At 39.1% G+C, this 16,811-nt stretch overlaps 1 protein-coding gene across 1 annotated transcript in view; it reads right to left on the bottom strand.

Annotated features, from left to right (window-relative positions):
* LOC121388686 (adenylate cyclase type 2-like) overlaps positions 1-16,811 on the bottom strand; it is a 179,013-nt gene that overhangs the window by 22,872 nt on the left and 139,330 nt on the right. The window contains exons 9-11 of the mRNA XM_041520139.1: positions 10,747-10,874; positions 6,854-7,012; positions 5,057-5,195 (exon numbers count right to left, since the gene is read on the bottom strand). Of these exons, the coding sequence (XP_041376073.1) occupies positions 5,057-5,195; positions 6,854-7,012; positions 10,747-10,874 (426 nt within the window). The remainder of the gene's footprint in view (positions 1-5,056; positions 5,196-6,853; positions 7,013-10,746; positions 10,875-16,811) is intronic.

Here is a 16,811-nt window from a genome sequence, read left to right as displayed (position 1 = left end):
AGAGGAATAACAAGGACATAGATTTTTGTTACAAAACATAATAGCTCATTCATTCATTCATTCATTCATTCATTTGTTTGCTCATTCATTCATTCATTCATTCATTCATTCATTCATTCATTCATTCATTTGTTTGTTCATTCATTTATTCATTCATTCATTTGTTTGTTCAATCAATCATTCATTCATTTGTTTGCTCATTCATTCATTTGTTTGTTCATTCATTCATTCATTTGTTCAATCAATCATTCATTCATTTGTTTGTTCATTCAATCATTCATTCATTCATTCATGCAATCATTCATTCATCCTTGTGTTAAGTCCAGTGATGCAAGTTTGATTTCACTTTCAGTATGAATGGTTGGAATGGGAAATAGTGATTCATTAATGGTGATCCCAGACCTTCCCATTTAAATGGAGCTACAACTCTTAGTCCCCACCAACTCTCCCTTAGCGCTTGCTATTTGACTATTTCTCGTTCCAGCCAGTGCAACATGACTGGTATATCAACGGCTGTGGTATGTGCCATCCTGTCTGTGGGATGGTACATATAAAATATCCCATACTATAACGGGTTTCCTCTCCAAGACTATGTCAAAATGACTAAATGTTTTACATCCAGTAGCCGATGATTAACAAACCAATGTGCTCTAGTGGTGGTGTCAAACAAAACAAACTTTATATTTAACTTGATGCATCTTTGGCGAGCATTCTACCACTGTACTACAACCGACCGCCGACAGTCCAATAATGAGCAATATGAGATAAAAGTACACAGACACATAACTTACATATACATCATAAATGTTTTATGGGCACTGTAATTACTATATATCTTCCTCTTCTACAAAAAGAGTTGGGGTAGGGGAGGTAATAAATTGGTTCTTGGATTTTAATGTAAGTACAGAAATAAATCCACTCAGAAAAAATAAAAATATATAGTTGATTCTTTATCACAATAATGTAATTAATATACACTAAAGAAGTACAGATTATTTTTATAACAAAATCAATGGTTGGCTATCAACTTAATGAATGGAAAACCGTCGTGTCTCATTATTTAGTTAATAACTCCTCCTATGTTACTAGGCAATTAGGTCAGGAATGCCATGTAATCATGTGTATACAAATCCATCCTGTCCCCTAGGGACTAATACAATGTGGTCTTTATCAGCAGATGGTCTTTATTTAGAGGTAACATTCCTACCAGTACACTTGTAAAAAGAATGAAATGGACATTTTTTAATGAAAGTTCCACACGTACACTGTAGTACCGGTAAACTACAGCTCTTTGATGTCTATCACATTATTATTTCAACACTTGATTAAATATTTAACGATACTCCAGCACGAAACATAGAGATCAGCTATTGTGTGATACATATACAGAACCTCACATATGTTGTTTTCCTATTTATTGCACAAGTTTATTTAGCGTGTAGCGGTCGAGTGGTATGTTCTTTCGCAAAATAAACAAGTGCAATAAATAGGAAGCGAAAACAACGTATGTGAAGTTCTGTATTTATTACATACCTTTTTTATGTTTTACAAAAATGGTTTTTGATTTAACGTCATAACAACACTTTGTTAAATCTATGATCAAACCTCCTTTCATGGATTCATTTAACGTTAAGAATCATACTCTGCGGCAGCCTTGTGTAATGTTTCAAATATGATATGACATCATTTGTAAATCACATATGACGTCAGTAAATAAAAGGTGCTAACTACAGTAAAAACTTTATTTCGTATCACACGGTTTCAAAATGCCTTTATCACTATAATAAAATTGAATAGGTATGTAATAATAACACAATGATGTAATTTCCAAGGAAAAAAGAAAGAAAGAAAGAAATGTTTTATTTAAGGATGCACTCAACACATTTTATTTACGGTTATTTGGTGTAGGACATATGGTTAAGGACCACACAGATAATGAGAGAGGAAACCCACTCGCCACTTCATGGGCTACTCTTTTCGATTAGCAGCAAGGGATCTTTTATATGCACCATCCCACAGACAGGTTAGTACATACCACGGCCTTTGATATACCAGTCGTGGTGCACTGGCTGGAATGAGAAATAGCCCAATGGGCCCACCGACGGGGATCGATCCCAGACCGACCGCACAGCGAGCGAGCACTGTACCACTGGGCTACGTCCCGCCCCTTCCAAGGAAAGGTAAACACCACTAGAGCACACTGATTAATTAATCATCGGCTATGCTGGATGTCAAACATTTGGTAATTCTAACACGTAGTCTTCAGAGAAAACCCGCTACATTTGTTTTCGTTAGCAGCAAGGATCTTTTATATGCATTTCCCCACAAACAGGACAACACATACCATGGCCTTTGATATACCAGTCATGGGGCATCGGCTGAGACAAAAAAAACTCAATCAGAAAGTGAGTCCATTGAGAGGATTCGATCCTACAATCTAACCACCTCAGGCAATTAAGCGCTCTACTGACTGAGCTAGATCCCTCTCGTATTCTTTTAAGAAGAATAATGCAAAAATGTCCCATTAGCAGCAAGGGATCTTGTATATGTATAGTTCCCACAGACATGGTCAAGGAACATATGGGCTCCCATTTTTGTAAGGGGGGGGGGGGAGGCAGCTGGTTTTGCCAGAATCTGGATAACAACATTTATATTTTTATTAGCATTACTGCAAAACAGCTATATGGGGTTACAGAGGAAAGCACTACAAATTTTTACATGTGAAAGGCTGTAAGGGTCTGATCAAAATTTGTAAGTGACGGTCGGGAGTGTTTTCGATCAGAATTTTGTGAACCAAATTTTTGCCTCCATGTATAAGCCGACTCTCTTCTTTTGTAAAGTATTTCTAGACTTCAAAAGTTGGCTAATACATGACAATATACGGTACAACTAATTTTGCAGGTAGAATGATGGAAATGTGTGGTAAAAAGGTCTCGGATTAGCACATTTTGCCCGAATATCTCTGTCGTTTTTGCCCAAATTTGAGGATTTGCTCCAGCATTAGGGGGGCAGTTGTCCTCCCTGCCCCCATGTCTCCCACTCCCCAGCTCCCACTCCCATACTGAAAACTATGCTTTTGGGATTCAAGTGGTCAATGTAAAAAACAGATCAATATATCTGATGAGGCATATTCCATGCATGAAATCAGTAAATGGAACTGAAAAAGATTGATGTGCCTTGTGCAGGACAAAAAAAAACAGATTGATTATAATTACAGTTAAACCCCTCAAAACCAGAACCTCTGTAAACTGGAATTCCATCAAAACCAGACATTTTTCAGAGTTCTTTTTTAAATATTAGTAGAGAACAGAATCTCTCTAAACCGGATACCTCTTAATACTGGACTTTTTACTTAGTCCCAAGGGTGTCCGGTTTAGAGGGGTCTCACCGTATAATCAAACTGTTTTGATGATGACATAAAATGAATCTTAATATATGGCAAGACAAGAATGAAATCAACAATACATGTCAAGACAAAGTGAAATAACCCTGACCCAACCATAATATTATTATATCGAGTTGTTTTAAGGGTAATAACTTCCTTTTTAATGAGGTGAGAAAAACAAGTGAAATATTATTCCTTTAAGGACATTTCAGCATGTTTTAAACTACGGCTATTGGTGTGTAACATATTTTTATTTTGACACTTGGTCTAGAGTGAGAAAAGAAACCTGCTACTAGCTGCCACATAGATTACTCCTTCTGGAAAGCCGCAAGGGACGTAACCCAGTGGTAAAGCACTCGCTTGATACGAGGTCGGTTTGGGATCGATCCCCATAAGTAGGCCCATTGGGCTGTTTCTTGTTCCAGCCAGTGCACCACAACTCGTACATCAAAGGCTGTGGTATGTGCTATCCTGTCTATGGGATGGTGTATATAAAAGATCCCTTGCTGCTAATCGAAAAGAGTAGGCCATGAAGTGACTGCAGGGGGTTTCCTCCCTCAATATATGTGTGGTCCTTAACCATATGTCTGATGCCATATAACCGTAAACAAAATGTGTTGAGTGTGTCGTTAAATAAACCATTTCCTTCCTTCCTTCTGAAAAGCCACAAGTACAATATAATGGTGTAATTATTTTCACTAACCGTCTCTGAAGAGGAGCTACGGATTGAGTCTGTATGTGTGGTTTTTTTAATGATTAGAATCGATCCCCATTAGTGAGCCTATTGAGTTATTCCTCTGTACCATGACTGGTATATATATCAAAGGTTGTTGTATGTGCTATCCTGTCTGTGGGATGGTGCATATAAAAGATCCCTTGCTACTAATTGAAAAATGTAGCAGGCTTCCTCTCTAAGAATGTCAGAATTACCAAATGTTTGACATCCAATAGCCGATGATTAATAAATCAGTGTGATTGAACAAAACAAACTTTTAACTTTTTAAATAAATTAACAAAAATAACCACACTTTAAAAAAACCATCACGTTATAATGTAAAATTGTAATAGTGCAATTATTTTTACATTTCTCTGAAGCAGAACTACAAAATATGTTTTTCTCTTTAAATAATTGAATAGCAATGACCACACTAAAAAGATGCAGTTATTAGTATTTTTCCTTTCTCTGAAGCAGATCTACAAAATATACCTGTATATTTTTCTCTTTAAATAATTGAATGGAAATTACCACACTATTTAACAATGCAAATCTCTAGTATAATGTAATATAAAGGTGCGGTTATTAGTATTTTACTCTTCTCTGAAGTTGGACTATGAAATACGTTTGTATGTTTTTCTCTTTAAATAAAACAATTAAAAATGACCAAACTATTAAACAATGAATATCACAAGTTATAATGTAAAATTATTTTTACCTTTCTCTGAAGTGGGACTACAAAATACATATGTATGTTTTTCTCTTTAAATAATTAACAGAAATGACCACACTATAAAGGTGCGGTTATTAGTATTTTTAACCCTTCTCTGAAGCGGGACTATGAAGTACATCTGTATGTTTTTCTCTTTAAATAATTGAATGGAAATGACCACACTATTTAACAATGGAAATCTTGAGTATAATGTAATATAAAGGTGCGATTACTAGCATTTTACCCTTCTCTGAAGCGGGACTACGAAGTATGTCTGTATGTTTTTCTCTTTAATGTAAGAACTCCGTTTGTCGCCGTCTCCAGGTTCCACCTCATACTGCCCATCCAGACAGTCAAAAGTTTTCTGTGAGATATGAACACGTCTGAAAAAAATATATATTAACACTAATTTAATTTCATTTCAACTTATTTTCGTGCTTATATCCAATTAAGGTTAAAACATGCTGTACTGGGCACACACACACCTCAGCTATCTGAGCTGTCTGTCCAGGACAGTGGGTTAGTTGTTAGTGGTTAGTGAGAGAGAAGAGGGTGTAGTGGTCTTACCCATTGAGTTGTTAAAACTCGCTCTGGGTGGGAGCCGGTACCAGGCTGCAAACCCTGTACCTACCAGCCTTATGTCCAATGGCTTAACCACGACACCACCGAGGCCAGTGTACACTAATTAAAATGAATTCCATAGCCTAGTAAAACATGTGGGTTTTTTGTTACCAGCATTGCTATATTAAATCTCTTGCTTTCTTAAAGATACAGGTAAATGCTGTAAAGATAGAGGTAAAGCTATAAAGATACAGGTTAATGCTATAAAGATACAGGTAAATGTTATAAGATACAGGTTAATGATATAAAGATACAGGTAAATGCTATAAAGATACAGGTTAATGCTATAAAGATACAGGTTAATGCTATAAAAATACAGGTAAATGCTATAAAGATGCAGGTAAATGCTCAGACTCTGCGCCAAAATTTCCTCAACAAAATTGCGCACCACTTTCTCTTTGGCATTAACGGTTCCATTCAAATTCCATAGCACCACCACCACCACCCCACCCGCCTGCTACCGATTCAATGGGCTGCTGGTGCTCCCTTGCACCTGCCAGTGCAGGCGGTCCCTCCTTCCCCTCCCCCCACCTTTCCTGTTATGGACGGAAGAGCCGACCAAGGCCGGCTCTTGCGCCCACAACAGGCGTGCGCTACAACAGCTTGCTCTGAATGTGCACGTAAAACCCTATGACATGACATGACATCAGACTCTATTCAACACTGTATAAACAAATCCAAACGCTTAAAGACTGATTTTCTTGATACATGTAGAAACCAGTCATGGCAGTAGGTGTGTTATGATGATGGTAATGCTAATGTCATTTCCAGGGGCAGATCCAGGAAATATTTTAGGAACTAAAGGAACAAGGGCAAATGGAACAATGCAATGAAATTTTATTTTTAAAAGCCAGGAAAAAACAGACACTTGAATATATTTAGATGGGAGTGTCCCCTGGTCTTCACCCTGGATTTCTCTCTGATTTCACGGAACAGCACCCTAGACTGGCTGCCCATGAAAGCATACGTGAGCCCAAGTTGGACAAGCACACGCTGTGTTTCACATAGACAATCACAGGCTTACGCTAGGGATATTTGAAAAAACATATACGTCAAGTAAATTAACTACATTTTATTGTAATCGATGGATGACATACCTAATTGTAGTAACGCATTACTATGGTGACGTATGGAACATCTGAACTCAGTGACATAGTGTGGGCGGGGTCTCCGGGGTGGTTGCCCTGGGCGCAAAATTCTGGACTGGTGGAAAGGACTCGGGGAGTGCTAACGGTCCACTGGTTAAGGGGCACAATACTTACATTGCCCCTGGAACTGGCAACCCATGCTATGCCAAACTGCATAGTCTCATTGCTCACATGCTGCACAAATTTAAGATGTGCACAAATTGGTTATCATCATGACATATATTTTGGTATATCTGTAGCGAATGTTGAGTAGTATATATAACTGTACAAACCCGGGAACTCCGGACGACTCCATGTGGTTAGCGATTGTGACATCATCGGACCAGACGTCGTACTGCCACTTCCTCAGTCCCAACACCCCACAGAGCACCGAGCCCGTGTGGACCCCGATACGCATGTCAACATTCACACCCGTCGCTTCTCTCACTTCTCTGAAAATTGTATTGAAGTATTAGTAAGTGAGAATGACCCAAAAAAAGGAGTATTTGTTTATCCTGCAAACACAGTGTCACTGTGTATTAAAGGGACATTTCTGAGGTTGCTGCAATTTTAAGATGTTATCGACTAAAAGAGACTTTTTAATGATTGTAACTACATATCAAATATATTTTTTCTGCATAAAATATTAAGAGGCTGTATATTAAACATGTTTCTGATTGTTCTAATATTTAACTAAGGTTAAATTTCATTTTATTTCCTAAAATATGTTTTTTTTCGTACGTACGAAATTATTTGAAGACCAAATCCAGTTTGGGCTTCTTACAAATATTAAGATGACTAGAAACACATTGAATATACAGACACTGATATTCTAAAGAAGAAAACATATTTAATATGTAAGTTTAATCCTAGAAATATTTTATTAGTCGGAAACATCTTACAATGCAGCAAACTCATGAATATCCCTTTAAAGGCAAAAATTCAACAGTTCCAGCAATTAGGGTATTAGGCCTCCTATTGGATAGTAGGATAAATAAAACAAATGGTCAGAGTCTTAAGATATCAGCTTTATCCTGCTCGGGTCGAACCTCACGGCATCATAGCCATTCTAACCTTCGCAGGATAAAGCCGATATCTTAAGGCAGTAACCATTTAATTTATTTATGCTATTTTATGTATTTAAACAATGGCTATGTGGTGTCTAACATATAGTTATTTTAATATTTGGTCATGATAGTGAAGGAGAGAAAGAAAGAAAGAAAGAAATGTTTTATTTAACGACGCACTCAACACATTTTATTTACGGTTATATGGCGTTAGACATATGGTTAAGGACCACACAGATTTTGAGAGGAAACCCGCTGTCGCCACTACATGAGCTACTCTTTCTGATTAGCAGCAAGGGATCTTTTATTTGCGCTTCCCACAGGCAGGATAGTACAAACCATGGCCTTCGTTGAACCAGTAATGGATCCTGGTCGGTGCAAGTGGTTTACACCTACCCATTGAGGCTTGCGGATCACTCACTCAGGGTTTAGAGGCGGGATCTGGATTAAAAATCCCATGCCTCAACTGGGATCCGAACCCAGTACCTACCAGCCTGTAGACCGATGGCCTAACCACGACACCACTGAGGTCAGTAAAGAGAAATAAGAAACCCACAGAAACCACATAGGCTACTTCTACTGAAAGCAGCAAGGGATCTTTTATATGGACTTTCCCATAGACAGTAAACACCACTCAGGAACAATCGGTCAAGATAGTGAGAGTTTGTTTTGTTTAACAACACCACTACAGCACATTGATTTATTAATCATCGGCTATTGGATGTCAAACATATGGTCATTTTTGACAGTGATAGAGAGGAAACCCGCTACATTTTTCCATTAGTAACAAGGGATCTTTTATGTGCACCATCCCACAGACAGGATAGCACATACAACGGCCTTTGATATACCAGTCGTGGTGCACTGGCTGTTACCAGAAATAGCCCAATAGGCCCACTGACGGGGATTGATCCCAAACCGACCGTGCATCAAGTGAGTGCTTTACCACTGGGCTACATCCTGCCCAAGATAGTGAGAGATTTAGGAAATCCACATCAGCCACATAGGTTACTTCTACTGCAAAGCAGCAAGGGATCTTTTATATGGACTTTCCCATTGATAGTAAACACCACCCAGGAACAATCGGTCAAGGTATTGAGAGATAATTTAGGAAATCCACATCAGCCACATAGGTTAATCCCACTGCAAAACAGCAAGGGATCTTTTATATGCATTTTCCCCATAGACAGTAAACATCATATACTGTCTAAGACACTGCAATCTTAATTCAGATCTAACTAATCCATCAGCTGTGCTTTTCTTTACAAGGAACCGATAAACAGAAAGAAAGAAAGAAGTGTTTTATTTAACGACGCACTCAACACATTTTATTTACGGTTATATGGCGTCAGACATATGGTTAAGGACCACACAGACAGGCAGCAAGGGATCTTTTATTTGCGCTTCCTACAGGCAGGATAGCACAAACCATGGCCTTTGTTGAACCAGTTATGGATCACTGGTCGGTGCAAGTGGTTTACACCTACCCATTGAGTCGGTATCTGGATTAAAAATTCCATGCCTCGACTGGGATCCGAACCCAGTACCTACCGATGGCCTGCCACGACGCCACCGAGGCCGGTCCGATAAACAGATGCAACTTACATGTATGCTGCCCCTTTTCTCTTTTATACCAATGCCATTATAAAGATCAGTCAGGGAGTGCTCAAATTACCATGAGGAAATGAACCTGTCTCAATTAAGGCAGGCTGACAGAGTTAAGTGCCCTTGTGGTACTTCTCTAATATCACCATCAAACAGCCATCAGAAAAACACAGCAGGCAAGAAAATATCAGCTTTTCTGGGTCTATAGCCAATCAATTATAACAGATTGTCCAACAAGCTGCAGGCAACTTTAAACAATGGATGATGACAACATTTATTTTCTTGCTTCTGCTTCAAGCATGCTGGTCTGGGATTGCATTTTAAGCTACATGGGGGTTTAGATTTAGCTCAGTCCTTAGAGTGCTTGTCTGAGGTACATGGATAACAGGATCGAATCTCCCATCCCCATCACTGGTATATCAAAGGATGTGGTATGTGCTGTCCTGTCTGTTCAAAAGTGCATATAAATGATCGCTTACTGCTAATGGGAAAAATGCAGCATACATATTTATCAATCTCACATGAATATTAATTTCAAAAAAAAAAAAAAAAAAAAATAACAACAAGAAAAACTGAACATAAAATGTCCAATAAATGAAATTCAGTGTGTGTGTGAGAGAGAGAGAGAGAGAGAGAGAGAGAGAGAGAGAGAGAGAGAGAGAGAGAGAGAGAGAGAGAGAGAGAGAGACAGAGAGAGAGAGAGAGAGAGAGAGAGAGAGAGAGAGAGAGAGAAAGAGAGAGAGAGAGAGCAACAGTATGAATGAATGAATGTTTAACGACACCCCAGCACAAAAATACATATTGGCTATTGGGTGTCACAAATGGTAAGTATATGAACATATTATTTATATATAGCTATGTAAAACCACAGTGTAAGGAGCTGTGGCGGGAAAGCATAATACAATACTAGTATATGAAATCAAGTTACATATATCTTAACATTCAATGATACTCATACTGGACGACCTGTATCAAATCTGAAAATCGTCGACATATAACGAGCTATCAACACCAGGTTTTAAACACTGGGTGATGCTGTTAATTTTCACGGAAAATAAAGTTACTGACAGGATGCTACTTTGAGGCACACCCATCTCTTGGGAGTGAGAATCGGATAATGTAGATCCCACTCGTACCTTGAAAGACCTATTCTGTAAGAAATTTGAGACAGAGTCAGGCATACGGCCTCTTAGGCCCATGCCATGTAGGTCTTTCAAAATACCATACTTCCACATGGTATCATAAGTTTTCTCGAGGTCAAAAAAGACCGATACCAAATGCTGGTTATGGATAAAAGCATCCCTACAAAACGTTTCAAATCTGACAAGATGATCAACCATGCTACGTCTAGTCCTGAACCCACATTGCAAAGTGTCTATACTAATAAATTAATTTCTTTATTGGTATATAACGGAAGACTCAATGTTTCTATTTCAAGGCAAAAACTAATACATAATTTTGGCAGGACACGATGTACATGTATTTCTAACACTGGCTGGCTACGTTTTCAATACCTGATGACATCTATCATGGTGAGGCCCATGCGCACACAGTTGGGGGCGTGATCTTTGTCTGGGTTGGGCACGCCGGAGAGGCAGTAGTAGCAGTCGCCCAGAATCTTGATCCTCATACAGCTACACTTCTATAATCAAAGATAACAAAACAAAATAAAATTAGCAGTTACCCAGAATCTTGATCTTCATACAGCTACCAGGGGTGGGGGAAAATAAAATTGTCAATCGGTCTCACTTGATGTCATACCTGGGGGGGGGGAGGAAGGAATAAAAAAAAAGCCCATTTAAAAGACAATATTTGCCAAATAATTTTTTTTTAAATCATGAACCATTTTTTTTTTTTTAAATCTCATCAGTGAAAATAAACCCCCACAAATTGTATATATTTTACATAATGGAATAAATAATATTAAAAATGGAATAAAAAGTAATGCATTTTAATTCCAATATATACTACTCAAAAGAATTTAAGGGTCAGACGATATTTTCGACATTATTTTCTCAATGTCAATTATATTAGCTAGACCATAATGTCACGCATGGTATTGTTCCATTTTGACGAAAGTGGGTCTAAGCAACCCATAAATGAATTAAAATCCACTGTCATTGACACTGTCGACTAGTTCTAATGGCGAAAACATGCTTACATTTGCACGTAAATTAGGGTGAAAGCGAAAGGTCTGCTAAGTGCCCATAACTTGCTTTTTCACAAAGCGCTTCATTTGCACGCTTTGCACGTGTATTCCATGTTCCCAATGCTGAATTTCCGTATAATTGGAGCTTGCGTTCGTGTACGGTGCACACTCCAAATTCAACAATGGTACGACTTCAACTGACTATCGAAGATCGAGGAAGGGCTATTGCTTGGCTTCAGGATGGCAATACGCAAAGAAATGTTGCTCTGAGACTTGGTGTCAGTCAGAATGTCGTTGGCCGACTGTGGCAACGGTACCAAGCAACGAATTCTGTTCGAAATCGTCCACGTTCGGGAAGACCCCGAAGCACTGCAAATAGAGAGGACCGCTACATCACCAATATGGCTCTACGTCAACGCACAACCACTGCACGCCGATTACGTGACAATCTGCGGACTGCGACTGGAACTCGAGTGTCTGATCAAACCATACGCAATCGTCTGAGAGCCAATAATCTACGCTGGCATCGCCAGGCTGTTCGACCACCACTCCTACCACGTCACAGAACGGCCAGACGTCACTGGTGCACGCTTCATCTGCGGTGGCAACGTGTTCAGTGGGGTCGAGTGATGATCACTGATGAGTCCAGGTTTAGACTCCAGTTCAACGACGGTCGGGTTCGTGTCTACAGACGTCCTGGGGAGCGCTTCTCTGACGTTAACGTTCGGTGGTGGCAGCGTCATGGTGTGGGGCGGCATCTCTATCCACCACAGGACCCCCCTCTATGTGGTGGATGGCAATCTGAATGGAATCCGCTATCTAAATGAGATTATCCGGCCGTTGGTTCTCCCAGGCCTTCAGCAGATTGGCGGCGGGGCAGTTCTGCAGGATGACAATGCCAGACCCCACCGCGCCAGGGTGGTAACGGACTTTCTCAGACAACAAGGTATCGCCAGGATGGATTGGCCAGCATATTCGCCTGACTTGGCCCCACTAGAGCATGCCTGGGACGAATTAGGCAGGAGAGTTCGGGATAACCATGCCCCTCCGGCCAACCTTCATGATCTGGGTCAACTTCTTATGGCAGAGTGGCAGGCCATTCCCCAAGAGTTCTTCAGACGTCTGATCAACAGCATGAGGCAACGATGTGTTGAGTGTATTCGCGCCAGGGGTGGATTCACACACTATTAAACGAATGTTCTAATGTGTAAAATCCATGTTTGACAACCTTCAACTTTGACAGCATGTCATGTGACTTTCTTGTATACAGTGACGTTTATTTGTGTTTTTTTGTAAATATGGAACAATAAAATAAAAAATTGGTGTAGTTTACATCATCAATCTAATACACTCTGAAACTTATTTGGTTATAAATTTTTGACCCTTAAATTCTTTTGAGTAGTATATACATGTATGTATAAAAAGTACGAGTATTCAGTACTGTGTCCTGAAAATTAATAAAAGATGGCACCGTTGAAGCGTTTGACAGTTTGAGCTAGCACATGTTTAGACAAAAAGATTAATAACGTTATTGCTGATTGGATGACATTTGACCTCTACTGGCTCTAGAGATAACCAGTACTTGTAGCTGTTCTGCTCACTCCCACTTTAGTGTTTTCCCTAGCTTGTTTTAGCATGGTGCGGCACCATGCCTCAATAGTCTAGCACCATCTTGCCTTAATCAGCGCCATGGTGCCCTGAGATTAAACAAGCCTTTTTTACTAATTAATTCTAAAATTGCCTTTAAAAAACACCAAAAAAGGTGTTATTAATTAATAAAATATGCCTTTTATATCTTTTGCCATTCATTTATTAAAGCAAGCACATAAACATATGATGCCAGGATATATTAATGTTTATTTCAATTAATATTTGTGTATTTTTAATGAAAAACAAGTGCCCCGAAAATGGTGAAAATGCCTCAAAAGTGTTTGGTCTACCATGCCTTGCCAAATGTTTAGGGAAATCACTACACTTGTTAACAAAAAAGGTGGAAACCTTTTGTTAATTTTAAAATCCTTCATAATTATTAGATACACTACACTGAACAGTCAACAATAAATACATTTATAGATTATTTCAGTATATTTTATGCTATTTCAAGCAGTTTGTTTTGCACAAAAGCCTCTTGCTTTGGACTAGGACACTCAACCCGACAAAGCTCTGTACATAGGTGTTGACAGGTGTTGATTGTAACCAATTGCAAACTCTGGGTCCTCTGCCCCAGGTTGGGCCCCTGGTCTCTCAGAGGCCGAACCCCAGGGCAGACATGCTCGAAGCCTCTGTGGTACATGAGCATGTTAAAATATTACCACACACTCTGGGTACTTTGTTTTAATTGGAGAATAATACCTCGATGGCTCACTCACATAGAATGGTGTCATTATTAACGTCTTGTGACCAGCTCAGCGACTTTGACAAATGTCTAGCCTAATGACAGTGGATTGACACTACTGTAGGTCCGACTTCAGTGACTGGTGATATATACTTAGGCAGACTTTAAAATCACAGACGTCTGAAACACCAGCCATATTGACCACTATTTATTTATTATTTTAAATCATGCATGAGATACCGATGTCTGGGCAGGCTGGTCCACTTGATGGATAGGAATTTGTTCCAATAATAGAAATGGACAGGTGCTTCAGACCGACAAGACCGACAAAAGTGGGACCGGCAAACACATGTTTAAAAAAAAAAATTCGGTCTCAGAGATCCCAGACTGGGAAAAAAGAGCTTTTCCCCACCCCTGACAGCTACACTTCTGTAATCACAGGTACATAAATAAAATTACCTAAATAAAATGTCTTTAGAATTACTCTTATAGCTATATTATTTCAAAATAATATTTATGTGTCCAACATGATACAGCTGTATTTAAAACAAGCATTCTGAGAGTACTGCCAAAGCAATACATGTCCCCTACTGGACACATTTTAATATCTCTGTCATAGGGTTTTATATTGTGGGGGACCCATATTGGGAGAAGCAACCCACACTATTTAGGTATGATTTTATAAAATGTAATACAGTAAAAACAAACAAAAAAGGTTTGATTTGGGGGGGGGGGGGGGGGGGGGGGGGGCGGCGGCATGGACCATGTGCACCACTCCTCCCCCCCCCCCACCACTTCTGTCAGAAACTGGCACATATCCCCAACATATTTGGTTAAAATATACAGTTATAAAAATGTGACAGTTAGTATTTATCTTACTAAAACATTTCCCTTATAATCCCCCCTTTTACAAATTTGTGTATCTGCCCCTGACCCAAGCTGCAATTCCTTATGCTCCAGTGATCAATTATAATCACAAATTGATTGATTCGGCTCTCTACTGATGTGATATAATCGATTATAACAACCCATAACTGATTGTCACAGAAACTTTAAATGTAACTGTTCTTACAGTTTAGATGACAGAACTGATATATACTCTTCAAAAAAAGTAGGGGAACTCTAATAAGAATTTACAATTGCCAAAGTTGTAAGGTATATTAGCTGTGGGGAATGGTTATATGATAATAGTGAATTAATTGGGCAAACATTAAAACTGGTAGTTCAGTATTACAGTAGGTTTTATGACCACCAAAGATCTTGAAGGACGATTGGGGTCAGAAGTGAAATTTGAAAGTTGACGGGTTTTTTATCAGTAAATTGCAAATTCAAACAATAAAAATGACTAAAAACAAAACAATAACAACTGTATGATCAACAGAATGAAAAAAGATTGACAGAAATAATGTTCCACAGTGATTAATCTACCTTAAATTTCTGGAAATTGTCAAAATCGAGAATGATACCTCACGTACATGTTTGGGGCAACTGCGTGATGCATGTGCAAACTATGGAATGTGTTTCGGTGTGTTGATAAACAGACCTGAACATTCTTTACTAGGATGTCTGTGGTCAAAACGTATGTTCTAACATTAATATTTCAGGTTCCCCTACTTTTCTTGAAGAGTATAGATACATGAAAGAAATGTTTTATTTAACGATGCACTCAACACATTTTATTTATGGTTATACGGCATCAGACATATGGTTAAGGACCACACAGATTTTGAGAGGAAACCCGCTGTCGCCACTACATGGGCTACTCTTTCCGATTAGCAGCAAGGGATATTTTATTTGCGCTTCCCACAGGCAGGATAGCACAAACCATGGTCTTTGTCGAACCAGTTATGGATCACTGGTCGGTGCAAGTGGTTTACACCTACCCACTGAGCCTTGCGGAGCACTCACTCAGGGTTTGGAGTCGGTATCTGGATTAAAAATCCCATGCCTCGACTGGGATCCGAACCCAGTGCCTACCAGCCTGTAGACTGATGGCCTAACCACGACGCCACCGAGGCCGGTGTATAGATACATGAATGCTGGGCTCTGTGCTTGTTTTCTTGTTAGCCCAGTAGTACAGCGCTCACTCGATGTGAGGTCGGTATGGGATTGATCCCCAATGGGCCCATTGGGCTATTTCACGTTCCAACCAGTACACCACGACTGGTATATCAAAGGCTGTGGTATGTACTACCCTGTCTGTGGGATGGTGCATATGAAAGATCCCTTGCTGCTAATCGAAAAGAGTAGGCCATGAAGTGGAGACAGCGGGTTTCCTTTCTCAATATCTGTGTGGTCCTTAACCATATGTCCGACGCTATATAACCATAAATAAAATGTGTTGAGTGCGTCGTTAAATAAAACATTTCCTTCCTTCCTTCCTTCCTGTTCTTACAGTTCAGATGACAGAACTGATATAGATACATGTATGCTGGGCTTTGTGCTTCTTTTCTTGTGAACATTAAAACCCCCAGATATTAAATAACTATTAAAAAGGTAAAATTAGCACTTGATAGGGTCTATCTCGGTGAATGTGACAATAAGAGCATGGTCCTGTAATAATTCAAATCCATCATATTAGTTAATACAATCCTAACTGAGTATATAATTAAACGTTTATCGGTTGTTGTGTAAACCAATTACAACAGATGGTCAATGATGAAATTCCAACTAATTGCCAACATTACTTAACAAAATAAGAGATCCTATTTCTCGTTCCAGCCAGTGCTCCACAACTGGCATATCAAAGTCTATGGTATGTGCTATCCTGTCTGTAGAATGGTGCATATAAAAGATCCCTTGCTACCAATGGAAAAATGTAGCAGGTTTATCTCTAAGACTATATTATCAGAATTCCCAAATGTTTGACATCCAATAGCCGATGATTAATAAATCAAGTGCTCTAGTAGTATCATTAAACAAAACAAACGTTTCAACAGAGACCATAATCCCAGTGGTTGACTTTCTTACATGAGCTATAATCCTCTCCATTTATTTCGTTTATGGAATATATCCAATGATTGATAAATCAATGTGCTCTAGTGGTGTCATTAAACAAAACAAACATTTCAACAGAGACCATATTCCCAGTGCTT

This window comes from Gigantopelta aegis, chromosome 14 (genome assembly GCF_016097555.1).
Source record: "Gigantopelta aegis isolate Gae_Host chromosome 14, Gae_host_genome, whole genome shotgun sequence".
NCBI classification, from domain to species: domain Eukaryota; kingdom Metazoa; phylum Mollusca; class Gastropoda; order Neomphalida; family Peltospiridae; genus Gigantopelta; species Gigantopelta aegis.
Note: the sequence above shows the minus strand (reverse complement) of the source record. Positions and strands in the feature narration are given on the sequence as shown.